Below are 24,259 nucleotides of genomic sequence, written 5' to 3' on the forward strand. Positions count from 1 at the left end.
TTAAGATGACTTTGTATCAGCTGCTGCATGTTAGGAATGCATAAGTTCTTGGCTATATCCATAATATTTCAAATCTATCAAGATAGCAAACATTCTGAACTTTTCAGGCAAAAGGGCTGGCTAAAAATTATATAACATTGAAAGGAATAATCTATACCTGACAGATTTCCAGCAATATACTTCTATGTGGTGTTTGTCAACATTTGAAGTAGGTTTTTCACAAAGTGGCAAGGAAGAAGACTTTGATCAAGATGGCCCAATTTTTTGGAGTTGTTCTGTTTACCACATAATTCCCCAGGTTTTTTTTCCCTTTCACTTTTTTATCATGATTATTAATTTTGAGATAACATATTTTTAATCCTTTTGCATGTATACTTTTATTAATTAGTTTGATATAAGAAACCATTTTAAAACATTTATAGAGCTCTACCTATGACAAAATTATTGTTTCATCCTCATTTGCATGACCTTTATGTTGCATATAGGTAGTCCTCAAGTTACAACCATTTGTTCAGCAGCCATTCAAAGTTACAGCAGTGCTGAAAAAATGGACTTACAACTGGTCCTCAAAGTTATGGCCATTGCAGCACCCCCCGCAGTCACATGATAGTGATCTGGGTGCTTGGCAACCCGTTTGCACTTACAACTGGTTGCCAATCACCCTGCAATCATGTGGTTTCCATTTGCAACCTTTCCTGCTGGCTTCCAATAATCAAAGTGAATGGGGAAGCCAGCAGGGCAGCTCGCAAGTCACTTGGGTAAGTCTCCCCCACCCACCCTAGCCTTTCTTTGCTCACCTGCACCGCACCCTCCTTCCTCCCTTCACTCGCATGCATGCACTGTGCCCTCCTTCCCCCTTCACTCGCTTGCTCACACGCACTGGTGCCCCCTTCACGCTGTGCTGTGGCTCTGGGGCTCTGCAGGAGGAAGACTTTGTGGGAGGAAAGAGAAAGCCTCACGAATAGCCAGCAGCTTCTAACGTGTGCTGCAGAGCATGTGCCAGAAGCAACCCTGGAGAGTCTTTCAGTGCCCGGAGGGGCCCCTAGAGAGTCCTTGAGCAAGCAAAAGAGGGTGTGGTGTGCACAGTGAAGGGGGAAGGAGGGCCAAGAAGCCCCTGGCCTGGAGCATGGGAAGCAGTCCCAGAGCCGTGCAGTTCTGGAGCTGCTTGCCACCCTTACAAAGCAGGGTGCAGGGCAGCCAAAAGGGCAGAGATGAGGGGGAGATAGGTGGGTGGGGGGAGTTGGAGGCAGTCCATTATCTTACTGAGGAGGGACCAAGCCCAGAATGGCTTGGATTGGGGCAGGTCCTCAGCTAACAACCAATGGAATTTGCTTAACATTGGCAACAGGGAGCGCCAAGATTGCAGTTGCTAAGCGATGCAATGCTGTCATGTGGTGTCTCACTTTATGACTGCATTGCTTAGTGATGGAAATTCTGGTCCCAATTGTCGTAAGTCAAGGACTACCTGTACCCTTATTATAGCAGAAATTAGCATAGAAGACTATTGATGTGTTTTTTTCATTGCATGCCACTGTTCATTTTATTTGCCATTATAGTTTCCTGAATCTTAGTTTTCCCAAGACAAACATTTCTCAGTGATAACTGCTGAGCTGTGTTAGCTAGAAACTCCAATGAAACATGTCAAAAAGCAAAAATGCATGGGGCAGCTTGTCACATACAAAAGTGTTAAAACTTTCTGTTATATCTTTTAGCTTTTTATAATTATATCACTTGGATGAATTTTCTGTGCTTTCTAATGGACTGTATCCCACCCTCCTTATGCTGGTCTTTGACCATAATAAAGATTTGATTTGAGAGTGTTAAAAGATATCTGAAGATTTGAACATAGGTCAAAGTTAGACATTTGCCTTGGCAATTGTACAATTACACATTTACAAAGACAGACTTTGGACTTTCCTTTAAGAGGACATAAAATGAGTCAGCCTCACAAAAACCAGGGATCAGTTTAATTGTGAGCAATCCTATGACCACTTTAATTGGAGAAGGCTTTCTGACCTCACAGATGAAAACGCTATTTAAGTTCTGCCAACCAGATGTTCCACTAGTAACTAAGCAGCTGCTAACAGTGGTTTTCCAGGCTGCTTCAACAGAAAGTACAGAATATTTAACCAAAAAGATGATTGTCTTAACTTTTCTTTTTGCCTTGTTGTGGGATAGAACTCCTGGCTGGGGTTTCAAGGATGGAGTTCTACATAACTCTATTTGGTTAGGTAAGTTGATGGATTTTTGTTTTGTTTGTGCTTCTATTAATAAACTTTTAATGTTAGAAAGAGCTACCATTTCTTATATCAGTCTGTATTCTTATGTAACTTGCATTAAAGATACAAATCTTTACTGAATAATAGCACTATGGGCTTAATATTCTTTGTTTTCCATTTTAAAAGATGTTTTTTGCAGAGATTTTATTTAATGAAAAGGAATGCCTCTGAAACATGAGCTGTGAGAGCGATGCTATCTGAAAGCTTGAGCTATAAAGAAAGCTAGACCTCTAGAGATGTGTATGGGGAGAGAAGAGACCTAAAGAGAAACAGCTGTGCAAGATTCATATCAGACTTTGCTTTGAACATAAATAATTGCTGGAAGGACTGCCTAAAAATGCAGTTTTCAAGTATGTTACACGTCCTTCCCTGTATTGCATTTTCTTCACTTGTTATTTCAGCCTAACCTGGCAACTGTCAGCTGAGTTAAATTACGGCTTCCAGTCATGCCCAACTAGCAAGGTTTTAACAGTTGTAGATGATGGACATTGGAGTCCAACCCACGTGGATGGCACTAGGCTGCGAAGGCAGTACTATTTCTTCTGCTCCATCTCGTCTCTTTCCTACCTTTTTGGTACTACTGTACCATTCTGCGTATTTTAATGTTCTAGAGCCATCTCTGTTTAGAGAAACAGAGCTTTGCTGATCCAGGCACAGAACTGCAGGAGGATCAGAACGCTGGTGGCCCTCCACGGCTTAGCAGAGGTCTCAGCATTCTTCATCCTACAGCATGTTAGCTGAAGCTGCTGAAAGTGGTAGTTCATCAATATCCGGAGGGCTAGATGTTCTCCCCTTCCTCCTGAAAACCAACTTTTGGATACAATCAGATATTATGAGGTGAAAAGAATTTGATATGGCACAAGAGGTATTCCATTCTCTCCTAAGCTCCTTTTTTGCAGATCCCAGACTTCCAAAAATTGCATCACTGCAAGCCACCCACAAACAACAAAACAACCTCCCACTTTGTATCTGAGGAAAAGAACAAAGCAGCATGAAAGCTTTCATTTAGACTTGATACACCTAAAATTCTGATTTTTCTTTTTACTGCTTTTATATATTTTATATATATTTATATATATTAAGCCATCCAGAGTTATTGGAGTTGTGTAGCCTAGACATTTGAAATCTAAATATTCAAACTCCTAATATGCCCCCCAAGCTGTTTTTAAAAAGTCTCACTTCAGTGATGCCACCTCATTTCTGCTCCACTCAGGGCAGCCCTTGCCCTCACAAAATAGAAAAATATACTTCTTATTCAGAAAAAGATTGCCTGTCCCACGATACAAGGATAATCATGTCAAGTCTCCTGTCAGGCTCAACACTTGGGGACTTTATGCAGTTGCATGAAAATGGCTGGCCACTGCCAGCTTCCAGGATATCTTCACAGTCCAATTTACAGCCCTGGGATTTCCTGGTGGTGTCTTATCCAAGTACTAACTAGGCCCACTGACCTTGCTTAGCTTTTTTGAGATCCTTCAAGGGCAGTGGCAGGTTACGCTAGGCCAAAATGTGGTTTGTTTGGTTTGGGCTTAGCATGGTATTATGAACACAGTATTTGTGGTTTGTAAAGTGTAGATGATAACTTAGAGGTTGATTCTGTGGTCAGCAGAGGACATGTGATAACAAATTGGGGGAGGAAGCATTCATTTATGGTAAAGTGAAACTTTGCATGAAGATCTCTGGTTCAGTCATTGTTATTTCTGATTTAAAATAATTCTGGCAGTATAAGCAAACAGTGGGTAGGAAACCTCCTTTTTATTTATTTATCTTAACGGAATATAGTTGCCCATTTCACTGGAGTGGCACCACTAGTTTAAACCCCAGTTAAAACTGCTGATTCTCTGCAATTGTTCATTCACAACACAAGTTGGAGGAATACTGGTACTGATTTTTTTGTTGTTTTTCTGCTGGGAAAAAAATAACATTGGAACAGATATTGGTCTGAGGAAACACTCTCCAGAAGCATAACTTAGAAAGCTCTTGCTAATCAGAGTAGAACTGATTGAATTGAATTGGGCTTGATGGATTAACTGTCTATCAATATAAAGCAATTTCATATGTGTTCCAAATAATTTTATCCATTTTCACATTCAGAATGTGTTTGGTTTGATTTCAGTTTAATGTCTTGTGTGAACTCAGCCATTGTGGTTCATAAACCACAGCTTATAGCTTAATGAATAGAGGGCAATCTGCAACTCTTCCAGGCCCATGTTGCTGGCCCAGAGCTCTTCTGGACTGAACTGCTGAAATTCAGCAGAGCTACCTGTTTTGGGCAGAGTATCCAGCGCCAAAGCAAGAGGCATAATAGATAAATTGAGCTTCAGTGAGATAACTTAATTTTGCCTTTAAACCACTCCCCTACTAGATCAAAATGGAAGTATTATTCCAAAAATTATTTGAATCACACTGGGCAACATAGTTAAACAGAAGAAAGATACTTGCAGGAGAGTTTGGGGGTGGCGCTATCTGAGAACATCCCGCACCATAGAGGAATGAAAGAGTGAGTTGAGCAATCAGTTTGGCTGGGTGCTCAGTTTCCTCTTCTTTAAAGGGATATATAGAAAGACCTGGTAACAGCTCAGTGAAACATGTGAGAGTACACATCTTCTGAGACGTTAATTTGTCTTGTGAAAGATTCAGTGATCTTCTCTGAGGATGAGGCTTCTGTTTCATAGACACCACTTTTTCCTCACATACAAAGAGGAATACTTTTTTTTTCTGGGAAAGCACAATACATATTTAAAGGAAACATTGCTGTCTGAAGTGCTGTCCAATGTATGGTATCATAAATATGAAAAAGGTATGTAGCTTAATATGCATATGACAACATTTCCATACATTAACTCATACAGATATGCATGTTACCCATAACACATTAATACTTGCTATTGAAAAAAAATTCTTGACTAGATACAGCATTAGTCATGCCTGGAACTCATTCAGAACTTCATAATTCTTGACAGAATGCTCTGGCCACATGTTCCTTCCTTGTCTTATTCCTTCCCTCCTTTTATAGATATTTTTTACTACTGTTGTCACACGCTGTGGAAATTTCTTCTTAAATTGAAAAAACATACCATAAATGCCTAAATAAATTTAAACTCCCAACAGTGAGTGAATGTCCGTCAACATACTGACATTGGAGGCATCTATAGCAGCTCTGGGATGGGATATTTCAAGCCTGACATGGCCCAAATAACATCACCCCTATTTCTGTGGAGAGTGGAGAGGCAGTAAGGTCAGAAACATACCAAAAAGAAAGAAGAGAGGACAGAAAACCTCAATTCTATACCTTTTTTTCCCCCTTAAATGTTTAACCAAATGCAAACTTGGCTTTTCATTCTTCCCAGATTCAAAGTGCAGTGCATTTAAAACATACAGAGAGAAAGAGAAAGAGAGAGGAAGGGAGAAACAGAGTGTCAGCAGCAAGGAAAGAAAAAAAAAATGATTTAAGATAAGCATCGACACAAGGTCGAGCATTTCTAAATTAAATATTGCATTCTTTGGGGGCCTATAAAGAGAGGAAATGGAATCCTTCAGTAATTCTTTCACACGAGGGCAAATACCAGAATTACCACTTTTAATTAAAACAATTTAAATGCAGATTTTAGCAGTTGGAAAGGAAAACATTATCAGGTAATATCAGTATTTATTACATTCATATCTTCTTTCCTTCAAGAGACTTGAGGTAATTGCTCCTATCCACCTCAATCCAAAAGTTGATCATTTTATCTTCCTAACACTGATTATGTTCACGTGACACACTAAGCCAAAAACCCTGATTAATGAACATGCATTTTGTCCCCTCTGGAGTTCAGTTTTTTAACCATCATACTACAACAGTATATCATCTAAACCAGGGTTCTTAAACTTGCAGCCTGCAAGCTGTACCCAGCCCTCCAAGTCCTTCTCTGCAGTCTGCAACAGTCTTCGGGAAAGAGTAAACCCCACTTAACATCTCTTAGCTGGTGAGGACTATCCCCAAACAAGGGGTATGACGGGTATGCCCATGATAACAAAAGAGTGAATTCGACTGATGGGCTGACAAAGATAAGGGAGGAAAAAGAGAAAAGGAGGGTGCGCCTGATAGCTCAGAATAATAGCAAGTGTATCTTAGCAATGTGCTAAGACAGCAGCTGGGTTACCACAATACCCCGAATCCCAAACAATTCTAGTCTTCTGCCATCCCAGCCACTGGATCCTTTTGCTTTCTTAAAAGCTTTATGCAACTCGAATGGGAATCTCAATGGAATCCTGATTTAAGCTACAAGAGGAAGTTTGACAGATATGGATTACTAAGGTGAATATATCTGTGCCATCTCTGAGCCAAAAAAATCTCAGGTTCAGCCATGAGGAGTATGAGAACTCATACTCCAAGTATTAATCCTGTTCATTGCCCTTCCACAGTATAGAAGCATAAATATGTCCAAATTGCCTTTGGATTTTCACATCTCATTAGAAAAGAGGGTTTTTTTCCACACCTCCCAGGGAGAAGGATTTCCTTAAACTGCTTTGATATCCAGCTGGGAATTGTCTATCCTTTGGTACCAGGGCTTTCACTTCTCCATCTCCCAGATACAATGCACTCCATGGCAAGGTTTACACCATCTACAGCAATTATAAAAGTAGAAAATGGATTGTTGTCAGTAAGGAAAAAAATCCAGAACCATATTAAGAGAATACCTAATAGGGCCATCAGAAGTTTTGCCAACTACATTGCTTTTGCTTTTTATGTAACAAGGAAAAATGTTTTACCCATTCAACAGCAAGCTCTCATGCCCTCCACGCTGTGTTCTGCGAGAGGATATGCTTTTGCACCTCTAGGTGATACTACCTAATTCGGCTTATGATGCTTCCGTTCACCCGGTATAGCAGCCAAAATTACTTCTAGCTTTGTAACTATAAACATTTATTTTGCTAAGGATGGAAATAGGTTACCATTCATTATGTGCCATCGGGTTGGCATTGACTCTTAGTGACCACATCGACAGACCTTCTCCAGGATAATCTGTCCACATCCTGGCCCTTCAGGGGTTCCAACACTGCACCTGTTGCCACTGTAACTGAGTCCATCCACCTTGCTGCTGGTCACCCTCTTTCCTTTCCTTCCACCTTTCCCAGCAGTACAGATTCTCAAGAAAGACAGACCTTAAAGCAATACCATATCCCACCGCCTTCTGCACCTGGTCGGACCCAATTTGCTTATTACTTCTTCCCAGCAAACTGAAAGAGGACTTGGTGTAAACAAACACTATTTTTATCCCGATAGGATCCATTTCCTTTGTTCTACATGACTTAAAGAATAGCCACAAGCCGCTCCTCCTCTCACCCTTTAACCATTTCGTCTGATAAATCGTTCTTGGCAATTCCATAGCTGGCATGTTATTTTGTAAACTGTTAGTTGGCTTAGTGAATGTATAGCCTTTATCAAGACCTTTGGATTTTGGACATACTTTTATTGCATGCACATCAGTGGAATAAATTAAAGCACATTTTAATCTCTCCATTAAAATTAGTTGAGTTTAAAATTTATTTTTAACAATAAATATGTAGGTTACAACTAAGTAACTTTTAAAAATGATATTTAATTGGCTATTATCGTTAATAATGTTAATGTTATAGCACTTCCATATCCCAAATAAAAAGTTGTACGTCATGGGGAAAGTAAAGACTAATTTTATACAAGCATTAATGCTGTTATGACTGCATATGTAACAGCACTAAAAAAACAAATGAAGCAGAAAAATGGGAAGAAATCACAGAGACTGGATTCACCTTGCATTAAGCCATAATGTCCATTTGCTTCATTTTGGCTTGGCAAAGGTGAACCTGGCCACAGAGGTGTATTCAACAAAGCATGATTAAAATAAAACATGGCCTAGCATGATGTAGAAACAGTCATCAGCACAATCTGATGGTGAGTCAAGGACCCAGAGTAGGATGTGTTTAAATAGGACCGTGCCATAGAAGATTATGCCTTGTAAAAATGAACTATCCTACCTTCTTTATCTTTCATAGCAGGACTAGGGCCTTTCAGATGCCTTTAGGTTAATATTGCTTTAGAACTTATTCACTTCCTCATTTTTAAGATATCTTTTGCAACATGCCCTGTTCCTTGCATCCAGAGGTTAAATATAGAGATGGCAGGGAAAGCAGAGAGTCCTATTAGGCTCTCATGCTGGCCATTCCTTGCCCCACACCTTCAACAAAATCTGACCATGCAAGGTAAGTCTACCAAGCCTATCTGGCCTTCAGAAATCCAGACGATCACTAGATTGCAAAAAAGGGTTAGTTTTCTGCATCTCCTTCCTGCCATGTCTAGTCTTCCTCTGGATTGTTGCAGCCCAGACATCAGAGGCCAGGTGCAAGGCTCCAGAAGAGCACCACAGAAGGATTGAGAAGCAAGCGAGGAGTCCCCATCATGGCTGCTGCTGCTCCCAAGTCAGCCGCTGCTTCAGCTGCAGCACCATTGCTAGAGGCACAGGCATTGGAGGCCCTGCAACTTTCCTGGAATCACTGTTGGGCAATGTCTTCCTCTTCTAGATCTCCTCCTCTTTCCTGCTTGTGAAAGAACAAGGAGAAAGAGAATAGAAATACCATAGTTGGGCTGCAAAAACCTAGATGACCACCATCTTGAGAGGTGAGAGGGCTTGGGCCCAGAGGCAAGCTTTCTCCATGGTAGCTGTGGTGCTTTGAAACATCCTGCCACCAGAGGAACACCTGGCCTCGTCAAAATCATCCTTCCACAAGGCTGCCCAAACAATTTTATTCAGGTGAGGTCTGAAGGACAGGAATGATCTAGGTTGCTGTTTACTTGGTCTTGTCTGTTCTGTTTTCCATTCTGTTATGGTATGCTGCAAACCACACAGAATAAACCAATTGATTGTCATACGTAACATACATACATAACTTTGGTCAGCAGCATCCCAATACATGTAGAAAAGGGGTGGGGTATGTATTGCAATGCACTATACTGCTTATGTCACTCTAAACCCTCTTGCTCTCCCCACAGACACCATTTACTATGGTTGTGACAGGGAAGAATAGGCTATGTGACTCTGCTCTTCCCTTCTCCTGTCCTCCCTTGATTTTTGCAGCCTCATGAAGCTCAGTGCCTGAGCTCTCTCACCATGGTGGGGAGGGGGGGAAGAATCTGCAAGATTTGCCTGGGGCCCCAGGGAGTTCTATTTACAACCCTGAGGCCATCCACTCATCCATCCATCCATCCATCCATCCATCCATCCATCCATCCATCCATCCATCCACGTTCAATGAGCTGCTGTATTCACTTCATGCTGACTGCTGACTTCATTTCTTGTGCTGATCCAACAATATGTCACTGATGGGTTTTTCCAAACATGGTTTCCTGGGAAGGTTACTCATGGTAGAGGCTGTGAGTAGCCAAATTACATCAGTCTAGTAAGTTGCTTCTGTTGTGAAATAATCTTTTTTGACAATAACAATACATCTAATGAAGTTGCTAAGAAACAGAGAACCCTGCCCCAATTGTTTGAGTGAGGCAGGGAGGGGGAATTCATTCTCTAAATCTAAATGAAGTCTGAGGCAGTGCATTCATTGAAAATGTATTAGCCAAGCTGGAAGGATGTGAAAATATGATAAAACATTTTTTTAGTTTTCATTAAAAAAAAAATTAAAAACATTGTCATCTACTTCCTTACAGAAGGCTAGCCAGGGACCAATCCTGCACTGATCATTTGTAGACTGTGCTTATTTGCAGGCTGTATTCATAAAGTATCTCAATGCTGTTAAAATTAAGAATGCTCATTTAAGCTAACGTTATTTCATTATTATGAACATTTCTGTTACACCTATATAATTAAATTCTGTTCCATCCATAAAAATACATGTTTAATTCTTCCAAAGTCCAAAATTCCTAGTAATTCTACTGCTGTACATTTAATTTTCCAGAACAGCATTTATAAGATTGGCCTATTATTCAAAGACTTGATAATCTCGACATTATGGAATAACGAAGAGTATACTAAATATCTATCATTCACCCCGTCAGTGCATATTTTTCTCATAATTTCTTTGGTTTCACTTCGTCACTTTTTAAAAATCATTCTTAGTACCTGTCAGGCTCCCTGTCTCATCCTACTTTTTAACATTGAAAAAAAAAATGGAAATAAAATATAAATGAAATTTGGCATGTTGTAAAGTGAAGTATTACTCTTCAGCAATATCTTTATTTCTAAGTATGCCCTTAGGTTCATAAAAACTCTTAGCAAATAAAAATGGTGGGTGGTTGCAGGCCAGTTAATTGCAAATGTGCCCACCTGCCCAGAATGACCACAGTGGGAATTGATAGTAAGCTTCCTGGGATGGCAGGGTACCTAAAAAGTAGGGCTGTGCAAAATTCATCAGACTCGAGGAACAGAATGTTCTAAAGAATTATGGGATATTCCATTTCCTTTCAGGCCATGCCCAATCTCCTGAACTGTGCCTTTCTGGGGATGGTTCTATGGTTTGCAGTCATTCTGGAAACAATTCCTAGACTGATGACATTTGCACATCTCTCTTAGAAAGGATGGCAGGAAGCTACCTCACCAGTTCACTTTCTGGTAAATTGGTCATCTATGACCATCTATAGCCATTTGTGGGCAGGAAAGCTTCCTGCATAATAATTCACAGAATTCAGACCTCTAGTATGGTTTATTATGTGGCCTATTCACTCCCCACTTGTTCAGGAACTCTACATACCTTGCAATGGATTTTAGGCAGAGAAAAAGAGTATGCTAAGGACAGTTGTAATATACTTCAAGGCAGAAAAGTAAGGAAGAATGGAAAGCAGCATAGGCTGTAAGCACTGAGCAGTTTGGTCAATTTATCCTTTTGAATAATGGCTTTTGCTGATTTTCTCTCAAGGTTAAGTGGACCAAATGATGATACAAAATAGACTACACATGCATGTAGTGGATTTTCCTTTCCCTCTCTTTTTAAGAAAGAGGATCTTTGTTTTGTTTTGCTTTGCTTTATTGTGTTAAGCCTATTTTAAAGTTTATCCAATAGTTTTTGTGTTATTCCAAATTCAAAACAGCATGATACTGTTTTGTTGATTTTGGAAAATCCATGTTATTGTAATTCTGCGATGTGGTCTGAGAGCTCTGAGGATTATAAAAAAGGAGTTTGGGTTCCTCATCCCTACTTTAGACAGCAAAACCACTCCACATGCTCTCAACCATGCTTTACATGGTTATTGCCCAGAGTTGCTGGGAGTCGGGTGGCATATGAATTTAGATGATGATGATGATGATGATGATGATGATGATGATGATGTCACTTCTGCACCACTTTGATGTTCCTAATATGGCCACATGGAGATGCTGGGAGCTCTCCATGCCTATGTTAGAACAAATAAACAGACAAAAGACCCAGTTTCCGATCTTGATTTGGGAAAAAACGTCCTTGGAACACCACCAGTTTTTCATTTAATGCTTATTAACATTTTAATACTATCCTTCAAATTAAATCGAATAACGTCAGATCAATTTATTATAGCCCAAGTCCAGCAAAAGCACTAATCTTAGCACAGGGACAAAGCAGATTTTATTTCTGCTGCCTCAGCACTAAATACAATTGGCCAGCAATCCCATGATTCCTGAAGAGTATTGTAGAGCCAGCTGGGGAATTCTGGGAGTTGAACTCCACCCGTCTTCAAGTGGCCAAGGTTGAGGGACACTGTTATAGAGGCTATAGGAGCTGGAGGATTTCACTTCAGCTCCCAGCTATTGTGGCACCTCCGTAATTCTTACCCCCCTGGCTCTAGTGTCAGGAGAGGCATAAAGGAGGCAAGAAGGTGGGGCAGGGGATGGGAATCCAGGACCTTCCTGCTTCTAGGGAATGCCACCTCATCTGTTAATCCAGGGATCCCAAATCTTTTGGGTTTGATGGGACTTTTGAAAATTTAGGACAAGTTGAAAGTACACTCTCAAAATAGGTGCCTGGGACATTGCAAACAAAAAAGGTATTTAGCAAGTAGGACTTAAGCTGTTGCAAACACTGATTTATCGACAGCACCAAGGCCCTCTATCCTGTCTTCCACAGGAGGTCCCCACAGCTTCTGCTCCCCTTCGTCTTTTTTTCTAGGCAGGTAGCCACACATCCAAACAAAATAATGAGCTGAAGCCAGCCATCTTTTTAAATGTTATTTTTAAATAAAGTTTATAAGACTGATTTGAGGCCCAGAAGTGTTCTTGGCAGTGCAGATTCTCTGGAGGCTGTGCCATTGCTTTTCAGCATCTCAGACAGCTTTTCCTCTCCTTTTTTTAAATTAAAAAGGTTTTTTTAAATGCAAAAGCCAGCAGGCTTGAGGGATACCAAGGAACAAATTGGTGTCTCCAGGGATCACACTGGAGGTCCCACTGCTAACCTATTCCAGGTCTGAAGTAGGTACTGAATTTCTCTTTAGTTTCAGTAAGGTCACTCCTCCCTCATTTCAGTCCTCCTGGCAGGAACTCACCAAGGTTTGAGGAATCCAAGGAGAGAAATCTCCATGCTTTAGTTTTCCAACATAGTAGTCATTATGCCAAGTTTTCTTTTTTAACCTTCACTGCAACTTTTATTTTGGATTAACAGAACGAGCAGCAGGAGTATATCACAGAGAAGGACGGTCTGGAAAATACCAACTAACCTATGATGAGGCAAAATCAGTGTGTGAATATGAAGGAGGACACTTAGCAACATACCAGCAATTGGAGACTGCAAGAAAAATAGGTATGAGGACATATTAGATGTCACTAGAGAGTGCAATCCATCAAGACAAAGCACTGCACAGGATAATGAGGCTTGAACATATTTGTCATTCCATATCTGGACTGCATAAATATGGGCAATCCCTAGATGGCAGCACCGAAAACTCCAACCCTTTGTTGCCATCTAGTGGTCATCAAACTTTTCACTGTCTGTCCATCTTGGGCTTTTGATTTTGCTTTGTTAAAGAGCATATTAGTGAAATTGTTTCAGAAAATAAGATATAAGCAGCACCGAGGATGAAATTCTAAGAATTCTGTGTACTAGGATACAAATCCATTTGGTCTTATAATAAAGGTGATCATGCGGATGCCAGACAGATGCATTTTAAATATCCATATAAGCAGTATAACCTAGTTAATTCTGTGGAACTTACTCCCAAATAAAGTGCATTCAAACTCATGGTGAAAACCAGTGACCAACATTAACAATATGTGACTTGGGCTTTCTAGGTTATCAGGTAAAATGTGTGCAACCTCATTTGTTGAACAGAAAATGGCGCAATTAGATGATCAAACAAACAACCAAAATGATAAAATGCCAAACAATTTGTTAAATAGGTATGGAGTCTGTTAAGTAGATTTGACTCTTTTACTAACCCTCTTTTCAAGAAAGTTCTCAATCTAAGAGATAACACAATTTTCCAAATTTGAGGACACACTTGGGATTTGTCAACATAGCTGTTTTAGGCAGAAAATACTAATCTTTGGGGAACTGATCTCTTACATGCAAATAAGAGATTTTTTCTTCTACCACCATTTCTTGTTTAGCATAATTAGTGATGTTAACATGGAAAATGAGGTTCTTAAAGATACAATTTCAAAATTCAGAGTAGGGCAAGTCAAAGATATTTCAGCAGCAGTAGAAAAATCTAAGCAAAAGCTTATATTTCTCCAAAATTAAATTACAAAATGAATGACCTATATATCTGTGTAAACTATTAGAAAATATTCTTGCTTATAAGGAATAGACATATCCAATCTGAAACACATTGTGTGCATTCTACTGTGGATGGTGTTGTATCAAATAGTTTTATATTCTGGGTAGAACAGAAATCAACTCACCAAGACTCCAGTAATACAATGTTTTATATTAGTCAGGCATCTCTGAATAAAAATGCTGAGGACTGCAATTTACTTAGCCTGTGCTTCCCATAAATTTTAATAGCGTAAAGTGAAAACAGTCCTTTTTGTGGTAAAAAGCAAAAGATGGCACAATTAAAAAATATGAACCAGGCCTATATAATTCTCTGTGCCTGGGGTGGAAACTGTTTTGCTAGCAAGCCCTAATTCAATTTTAAATAATTGGGAATCTATTGTACATTGGCAATGAGAACAAGAAGTGGTGAATCTGAAGTTCAGCATTCCGTCTTAGCCAACTCTTGTCTTGTATGACACTCGCCTTTCATTCCCTCAGGGTTCCATATGTGTGCTGCTGGCTGGTTAGCTAAGGGAAGAGTTGGATATCCTATTGTCAAACCAGGAAGCAACTGCGGCTTTGGAAAGACAGGGATTGTTGATTATGGTTTTCGGCTCAACAAAAGTGAAAAGTGGGATGCCTACTGCTATAATCCTAATGGTATGTGAGCATTAAATATATTTCTTACAGCTATTATTGTTTAGTTCTAAGGCTATATCTTTGCAAAACTACCTGCCTTTGAAAGCACCCAGGACTGCTGGGGCTTCTTATAGAATAATAAACCCATAATATTAGCAAAAACATTTATGGGCTAAAACCCATTTCACCAGATGCATTAAAATATCTTGAGTTAGGATTCTATAACTTTTCATGGTTGAGAAAAAAGCGTAAAATGATGTTGGCCATTTTAAATGATGATATTACAAGAAAAGAAATGTGGAAGATGTAGCCAGTGATAATAATTTTATTAGCAATGACTACTCACAAGATGGGCAGTAATGCAGAAATCCTTTTATTGGAAGGCTAATTAACATATCATGGAATCCTAGAGTTGGAAGGGACTTTAGAAATTATCTGGTACATCCCCCTGCTCAACACAGGATCCACTAGATCACTGGCTGGGGGATTCTGGGAGTTGAAGTCCAGACATCTTAAAGTTGCCACGGTTGAGAAACACTGCACTAGAGCATCTCTAAGAGACATCCTGCCTGTTTGAAGAACTCTAGCAAAGAAATCATCACTTTATGTGGCAGCCTGTTTCATATGAAGTATGGAGCATGAGAAAAAGAACTTATCCTATTCCAACTAAAGAAGATTGAGCAGAACCTCTTGCTGAACAGTAGGTAGTACAGAATGGCCATGTTAAGACTTCTGATGAAGGGCCCTAGAAGACTGAATGTTCTTCCACAATAACAGGGAAATATATAATGTCATAGTGCATTACATGGTAAGAGATTCAACACACTACAGGAGAGATGGAAAAGACAACAACTAGGGGATCGATGTCATTCTGAGCAGCAGCCCCATACTGTGCCTAATTACACTGTACTTATATTCTGTGACACGATGACTTTCCAAAAACCACTCAGCTGAAACATGAGGAAAGCAGGATTTAAAGTTCATAAACAAATTGGAGTCCTTATTCCAATAGAACCTGCATCTTCAACCAACTGTTTTTGTCCCTCTCCTAAGTTCAGGGCAGACTTCACTTACAGTGATAAATATAAGTTCAAATCTTCATGAACATTCCTTTGTTTGCTTGCCAGAATCTTTCTGGAGACGGAACTGGAGGGAAAACAGCTTCAAGTGAAGAGAGGGTTAGTCCCCAGGATAGGGTCCAGCATCCAATCATGTCAAAGGACATAACATCGCTTCTGCCAAGTCCCTACTTTCTGCTGGCAGCAGAGCCAGTTCTTAAGCCATTGATGTGCCCCAGCGGTTGCTGTTTAGGAAAGCCCTGCGCATTCCATCTGGCTACTCTACCAAGTGGGCCTGAGGGCCTCTCTGCTTGTCATGTTAATTGCTTGTGACATTCAGCCCTGGCTTGAGTTGCCAGAAGTTAGAGGTTACTCTAGGATACTTGTGGAGATGTAATTCATAAGGAAGAAATGCTCAGGGGAAGGATTTTATCATTTCGCTTAATGTGTCTTAAAACTACTACGTTCAAAAGGGAATTCACAAGTCACAGCAAGGCATGCTTTAGTGGATTATCCATGGTTTATTAAACAAGACTTAATAGCCCACTTCACACATAGCATTACGCCATGAACCACTGCTGAGTCCATATATTAAAGATAAAACTAAAGAAACAACTCATATTATGGTTCAGAGTAATATGTAAACCTATCAAGGGAAGAAACTGTTGAAAGTGGAATTTAAGTATTCCCAAACTGGATTATATGGAGAATATGCTTCTATTCCCGTAGCAAACACCTTTATATATTTTTTTGTGATTTCATTGTTACTTGTCCATAAAGATGTGCAATACTTTGAATCCAATTCTGAAAGTTATTTCAGAAAATAACTTTTTAAGAGACAGGTGCCATGTTGTATACTCCAAAGCACAGAAACAAATGTGAAGTACCTCAGCCCTGTTTTATTAATGTACAAATTCACTTCTTTTTGATAAACAATTCTGTTTTGAATGTTTTTTTAATGGAAGTAGAATATTCCATAATATGTTATATTCTGTAATAGTCCAATATTAGAAACTGCACTATTTTCTAAGGTATGATTGGTTTTTTTTCTGTTCTCCCTTCTCCTTCTTTCTTTCTTGTAAATGCAATGTTTTATATTTCTGAATGTTGTGCACAACAATACTGGACCTTCTACTCTTTGAAAAGTGCTGCAGAGAACCATACTCCATAGTCCACAATGGGAATTCAAACTGAAAAGTTATGTAGATTTGCCCACGTAAGCCACTGAATAACCTTTCAGGGCAGAAAACTCTCACAGATGTCAGGAAAATGGGAGAGGCCACATGTTATTCATAAAATTAAATGTAGTCAATCTTTCTTCCCTTCCAATTTGGCCATATTCTCTGAGAGGCAAGTCTCATTTTTTCCAAATGTATTGTTTGGGTGGTGAAAAGTTTAATTAAACCAAGTTGTTTACACAGGTTGGTGAGTCATGTTCTTTCCGTTCTAGAAAAAATAGATCTCCACTACTAGTGGATGATATTGTTCAACTGAAAAGAAGACTGCAGGTAATCTTGAGAGGTTCATCATCTTGTCACTTTTCATTGTTCAATATTCCAGTCAGAAAGAACTGACTAGTGAGGTGAACTTGACGCCAAAGAATTAGTCCATTTTCTAGTAAAAATAGTTCCTATATGCTTGCTTTTTATTCCTGTTTCCTGGATGGCATGGAGAATCAAAATATCTTAATCATCTGGGAACATAACTTGGTTGTGAGCCCCAGAGTTGATACAAAATGGGCAGTTATAAATATTTTAAATAAATTAAATAAATAAGCCTTCTTAGATTCAGCAGAAAGGCATTGCATTGGCGTGCTGCTGCTTGGAAATATCTGGAATAGATATTGGCTGTGGAGTTGCCAAATGCACATAGAGCACACAGGTTTTTTACCTCTATTATTCAGCTACTCATCTGAGGAAGGCCATGGAATTCCTAGATAGGTGCTTGGAGATGATTTGGGGATGAATTAGGGCAAATGACTGGAAGTTTATTCCAGACCAGACAGCAGTGCTAAAGGGAGAGAAATGACCTGGATAGAATTTATTTATTTATTTATTAAATTTGTATGCCGCAATCTCCCCCAGAGGGTGACTCTGGGCTGCTCACAGTTAGAGTAAAACCAGAAAACAATTAAAAAAATAAATACCCACATTAATTAATTAAAAGTCACTATATATATATATATATATATATATATATATATATATATAAACCCTATACATAAAAAGAATATGTTACAGAATATGTTTTCATTTCCTCTGAAGGTGTTCATAATTTCTGTTGGCTTCTGAATTTACAGGTACCTGTGGAAGCACAGGTAGCCAACTATACCACCAATACAGTATGTTATAAAGTTGTTCTACTGATAGGGAATGATAAGCTACATGGTGGAGACCATGTTGTTGAAAGATGGCTAACAAATGCAATCAATCAATCAATCAATCAATCAATCAATCAAAGCAGCTTTTAAATATGCATATTTACAAAAGCGGTATAGTATATGACTTATTTCACTTTCAGGACTATTATAAATGAGATGCAGAAGGCTGGCACAAAAAAACCACATGTTGTAAGGCTAGGAACCGGACCTATTTATTCAACCAATTTACCTATTACAAACTGCAAAGGGCCAATTTGACATCTGGAATGAGAATGAGATCTGATTCTGTTATTCCTCTCTCAGGAAAAGATTGTGGTGGAATCTTCACAGATTCAAAACATGTTTTTAAAACCCCGGGGTACCCAAAGGAATATGAAGATGACCAAATCTGTTATTGGCATGTAAGAGTGAAGTACGGCCAACGGATCCAAATTCAATTTCTTGACTTTGACCTTGAAGATGATACAGCCTGCATGGCTGATTACTTGGAAATATACGACAGCTATGATGATGTAAATGGTTTTGTGGGCAGGTAAAATTTTCAAATCTTTCAAAATACATGATGTACAAATTGCAAATGATTGGGGGAGGGGGTCAGAGAAAAGGCCAAATTTTTTTTTTTTTTAATCCCACCCAGTCTCAAAGGTCATGTTTACACACACAGAAGCCAAGCAAATAATATATATAAGTACAAACCCAGCTAATAAGTGCCAAATAAATGCTAATAACCACACATTTTTTCCTTGTTTTTCCAACTCACTCCTTTGTCCCTTACCCAGGGGAGCCCATTTTTGACCCAGTCCAACCCATACGTGCTCAGAGGAGGCTGTAATCCCAATCAATCTCCTCTCAGTTCTGTCATCTCTCCAAACTATTAAAGCAGACACAAAACTTTCCCCATTCCTTCCTATTCCCTTACCTCTCATTGAGAAGTAATTCTGACTCTGACAGAAGTCTCCGGATTTTTTTAACTTTTCAGCTCCATGTAGAATGACAATGACAAGAGATCATGGCAGATGAAGTTTGAAACCGCTGAAAACCATCCATCTTTGCCTTAACTTCTTCCATGGGATTTTCTTAATTTCCCTATTTCAGCAAACATTAGTGAAGAGTCCTTTTCCCCAGTACAGTATTTCATGTCCCATCCCAACAGAAAAGGCAAATGAGCATCCTCAGGAGGAAATGCCTGTTTGTGGATATTAATTTTAGACTCTAGTTTTATTGGCCAGGCATGGTGGGGCAGGGTGGGGCCACTCTTTAGATATCTATTACTTCACTGGGTGACATGCTCTTATGACTCTCCTTTCTTTAGATGCTCCCTTGAGAATGTGGGCATCAGAGTAACACCAATAGGAAAAGTGTCCAGCTTATCTCATTCTTACGGGCTCTTTCAAACTGCCAATTTATCATTTTGGGAACAGAATGCTGGACCTGCTTGATTCAGTCCAATATGATTTTGATACGTTCCAACACATGTTGTGATCAAACATGTGCATTATTCAGTGGGAGTAAAACATTTCCTCTCCATACTAAGAGAGCTCCCCAGGGGTGTCTGTAAGGTATGGTCAAAAAAGTCAAGATGGTGGATCCCAATAGTACAATCAAAGCTCCTGTTTATATGTGACACACATAAAAAACAGGAGGAACTTCAACTGTACCAACGTGGCCACCATCTTGACTTTTTTGACCACATCCTGCAGACATCCCTGGGGCTTTCTTTTGCTTGAGGAGCTAAATGCATTCCACTTAGATGTAAGATAGAGGGCATTAGAGAATGGATGCTTTTTTCCTCTTATAAATTACCACCATCCACCTATTTTTCCTATCCTTCACCACATTATACGTTTAGTAGCAGATGTGCAAGGCGTTTTTAAAAAGTATTTTGCAAAGTGAGTTAATGCAAACAAAGCACTTTTCTTTGAACTGCTCAAGCAGCAGCCACATCTTTTCCAATGCTTGCGGGGCTACTCAGAAAATAATTCTCACTGGTCCCTGCATGCCTGTGCATTGCTGGTGATCCCACAGGAGTACTGTCTGTGCCTGCACATGGATCACCAACCACAGACAGCTTTTGAATCAGCTATGCAGACCTCAAAAAAGACACAACTGTCTTAATGCACCAATGAGAGATGCTTAGTTCTAGTAATGCATGTTGCACATCATCTCTTTCAAATGCTTTGCACAGTCTTAGTATTTCAGTTAAATGCACTTCCAAACCTTAGAGGAGTTAATAGCCAGCAGGAACTGATTGTAAAATAGGGAAAGTAGATAAGTAGATGGAGAAAGGATTAGGCATCCCTTCCCTTGGCCCCTTTCCATAGTTCTTTCTCTTTTAAAAATAATGTTGACTCTTCCTTGTAATGGAAAATCTGTCTCTCAGGAGGGCACAGTAGAATATTCAGGGAAAAAAGTAATGGAGAAAATACCTTATGGACCAACTTCTTGGAAGTTAAACGGTCATGGCCTCACTAAGTGAGGACAGCCAACTCTTTGGAGCTGGTGGCCACATTTGAAAATTTTAAAAGATGTTGTGGCCATTCTCACAAAATGGCTGCCAAGCATTACTTTAAAATAATCCACCTCTTCCAAATTCCAAAGCAAGCGCCCAACACCCTACCCTCATCTGAAGGTGCCATTTGATTTGGAAAAAAAATGCAGTAAACCTATCACTATCATTTGACTGACTTATATGGATTATATTTTTCAGATACTGTGGAGATGAATTACCAGATAACGTCATTAGCACAGGTAATGCAATTACCACAGATGAAACTACAGTATAACATTTTCCTCGCAGATTCAAAGAGCTAGAGCCTCCAAACCTGAGTTGCAATAATCTCAATGATCATTTGATTATGTGCCATCAAGTCATTGTCGATTCTTAGCGACCACATAGATAGGTTTTCTCCCATGATGATCTATCCCTAATCTGGTCCTTCAGGTCTTCTAATGGTGCACTTATCATTACTGTAACTGAGTCATCCACTTGCTGCTGGTCATCCTCTCCTCTTTCCTTCCACCTCTCCCAGCATTAGAGCCTTCTCCAGAGAGCTGGGTCTTCGCATAATGTGTCCGAAGTAGGATAATTTGAGCCTGGTCATTTGTGCCTCTAGTGTGAACTCTGGGTTGATTTGTTCGATGATCCATTGGTTTGTTTTCTTGGCTGTCCATAGTATTCTCAGGCATCTTCTCCAACCCCAAATTTCAAAAGTGTCAATACTCTTCCTGTCTTGCTTCTTCAAAGTCCACAATGATCACTAGATGGTAGCAAACATTCCTGTATCTCCTTGCTGCCCTCCAATGGTCATCTGGATGTTTTCAGCTGCAATCTGGTAGCCCTACACATAGCACCACCTGAAGATAGGAAAGACACCGCTGCTAAGTTTAATCATTTTGTCAGATAAAAATCATTCAGATTTTTTTTTTTCGACTTCCCAGTCTAGCCTGCAACCTCTGTGATTTTCTGGTGCCCTCCCATCCAAGTACTAATTAAACATCTGTAAGAAATCTGAAGCAAAAAACCCAGGCCTTTGTTTTAAAGAGAAAATCCAAAACTTCCACAGAGCTTTCTGTTTCCACTGTTCACATTAAAAAAAAAAATAAAAAAAGGAAGAGTCATATTCTCCCTACACATACATGGTCTCTCTTTTTCTTATTCCAGGAAATGTCATGACACTGAAATTTTTGTCAGATGCTTCAGTAACAGCAGGAGGCTTCCAGATTGAATACATTGCTATCGACTCACCTAAAAAGAATACAACTACCAAAGCTACTACGAAGTATTTTGCTGGAAAATTTGGCATCGTATAAAAGAATTTTGGGATGAAAAAAGATGAGAGCCTTTAAGGGGAATACGCTACACCTTCCCTTCCTACCTTGAGAAAGTTGCTAGCTTTCTCCCAGAAGATCCCATTCCCGTGACTTCTGGCCTGGTATCTCCTCCCCAATGTGTTCTTCTCTCCGTACTGATTTTCAGTAAACCAGGCACCTTCCACTGGATTGAGCTGAGCCCTCCCTTCTTTTCTGCTGCTGCAGAATTTGTCTTTTAATATTTTGAGTCATAAGATCTGGAGAAGTAATACTTGACTGTGCTAGTACGTTCCTTTCTGCTTTAGAGCTCCCGTGTGGCCTCCTTTTTCTTTCTTTTTCTATTTTTCTATTACCTTTTTTCCCCCCTTTCTTGCACTTTTAGCTTTCTCTTTGATTTTTCTTTTTTCTTACTTTATATTGGTTTGTATTAGTTTTTATCTTCCTTTTTAAAAACTTTTAATAAAATTATATTAAAAAATGCTGACTGGAAACCCCTGATGGACTTTTTGTGGAAAACAGAAAAAAAATGAACTTACGATTTATGGTTTTGACGATTAGATCGGAAAGATTATAGAAAGAAGAGAGACATGTTGTAAGTTTAGAGAAGGAGGTAAATTTATAATTGTACTTATGTTGTAAAGAAGATCGGAAGCCACTTCTTTGTGTCTTCTTTCTTTCTTTTCTATTTTTCTTTTACTTCTTTAACTTTCTTGCACTTCTAGCTTTCTCTTTGATTTCTTTCTTTTTCTTTTTTCTTTCTTACTTTATATTAGTTTGCATTAGTTTTTATCTTATTTTTTAAAACTTTTAATAACATTATATGTACATATTTTTTAAAAAGCTCCTGTGTGGTAACCCCCTTGGATGTTATGCAGCAGGGATTTCCTTGAGCCAGAAGGTTGTGAAGAAGCATTTACTCACTGATTTTCTCTAAAAACTACCCCGCATTTGATGTATTATTAAGAAGCTTAGGGAATATTTAAGACATCTTGAAAGGAATGCCTTTGGGGGTCCTTTCAATTATTTGATGAGGAGGAGGCAGCGGCAGGCCTCACAACATCTGCATGCTTATTATTATTATTATTGGGGGGGGAGCTTCAAATCACTGCTGATTCCTGGCAACTTCCTGGACAAATCTCTGCAGTCTTCTTGGCAAGATTTCAGAAATGGTTTGCCCTTGCCTGCTTCCTAGGGCTGAGAGAGAGTGACTGGCCCAAGAAGTTCCACTTAATTCAGACTATTGTCTTATGTCAACAGATATGAAAAAAAGCAGTGCAATACAACATTAGATAAACCCCCCTTTATTGACTACTTGGGTTTACATAATGCAATACACCAAAATTAAATAAATCACATTTTAGATTAGCAGGATGTATATACATAGCAAGTAACTGTTAGAAAACTGAATGGCCTGCAAAATTTACAAGAATGTTTTATTTTTCATTTTGTTGTTAAATCTGTTTTCTAAGGTTTGTTACCAAGTCATACAAGACTCCTAGAATGCCATTGTGGCAATTTGCATAATTTGTCTTAAAATTAATGTAAATGTAACTACCTTGTCTGAACTACTTCAGCTTACCCATCATTTCAGGCGGATAACCAGATGGAAAATCCACTAAATTCCTTTAGTCTGAACTAAAGTCTCAATTCTACTATACTGGCGGTGGGGGGAGTTATTAAATTGAGGCTTCATATCTTCTTGTGTAACATCAGATTTTACTCTCAGACCAACTCATATAAGAACTTAATCCACAGATTATCCGCTGATGCTAATTAAATTCTGCCATCTAGCGGTTTCAAAGAACCATTGTTGTTTACATAGATGGGACACAGAGGGAAATAGGATGGAAGGGTAATTATGGGCTGTGTTCTCCCATCAGCACTACCATGGCTCACCCAATTAATAGGGCTGTGCAAAGCTTCAAAATGGCCCTTCGCTCTGATGAAGTTTCATGCAGCTGCTGATTGCCTCTCCGCTCTTATAAAAGAAAACTGCAAGATTACTTACTACGCAGTAATGTTCTGGAGTCTTTGCTGGCAGTTTTAGTAGCCTTGAAGAGATTTCTATGCATACTCAGAAGCTAGGGCTATCAGATCCAGGCCGCAAATATCCAGAAGGTGACTTGATAGCCAAGAGAAACAAAAAAACAAACACTCACCCCCCTTTCCTGCCATTCATGGTCTTTGGGATTATTTTACAGCCCAGAGCTTGTCTTCCAGTCTTCCAGGGAGCTATTCAAAGAGATGAATACGCATATGCATAGAAGCCTCTTTAGCTACTGAAACTGCTGGAGGACATGCCAGGGGCAACAGGAAGCAGCTTGGTGAGGCAAACCCTAGTGCCTTCTCTGTATCTTCAGGAAGATAGATGAGACCCCTTCACACAAGTCTGCTGGTTAGCCGAG

At 39.4% G+C, this 24,259-nt stretch overlaps 1 protein-coding gene across 1 annotated transcript; it reads left to right on the forward strand.

Moving 5' to 3' along the window:
* Nucleotides 1–1,935: 1,935 nt before the first annotated feature.
* Nucleotides 1,936–23,481, forward strand: TNFAIP6 (TNF alpha induced protein 6). The gene is made up of 6 exons (XM_007424453.4): nucleotides 1,936–2,231; nucleotides 12,876–13,013; nucleotides 14,466–14,627; nucleotides 18,348–18,576; nucleotides 20,752–20,792; nucleotides 21,706–23,481. The coding sequence occupies exons 1-6, from the start codon at nucleotides 1,985–1,987 to the stop codon at nucleotides 21,852–21,854; spliced, it is 966 nt and encodes a 321-aa protein (XP_007424515.2). The 5' UTR covers nucleotides 1,936–1,984; the 3' UTR covers nucleotides 21,855–23,481.
* The last annotated feature ends 778 nt before the right edge of the window (nucleotides 23,482–24,259 follow it).

The sequence above is a fragment of the Python bivittatus genome, unplaced genomic scaffold (assembly GCF_059951505.1).
Source record: "Python bivittatus isolate LINGU-HERP-01145 unplaced genomic scaffold, Pbiv_v1 ctg000480_np1212, whole genome shotgun sequence".
Lineage (NCBI taxonomy): Eukaryota > Metazoa > Chordata > Lepidosauria > Squamata > Pythonidae > Python > Python bivittatus.

Coding starts and splice junctions, on each gene's coding strand:
- TNFAIP6 (XM_007424453.4), top strand. CDS start 1,985: ATGACCACTTTAATTGGAGAAGGCTTTCTGACCTCACAGATGAAAACG. Junction 14,628..18,347: donor CTACTGCTATAATCCTAATG/GTATGTGAGCAT, acceptor TTCCTCTCTCAG/GAAAAGATTGTGGTGGAATC. Junction 18,577..20,751: donor GTAAATGGTTTTGTGGGCAG/GTAAAATTTTCA, acceptor TATATTTTTCAG/ATACTGTGGAGATGAATTAC.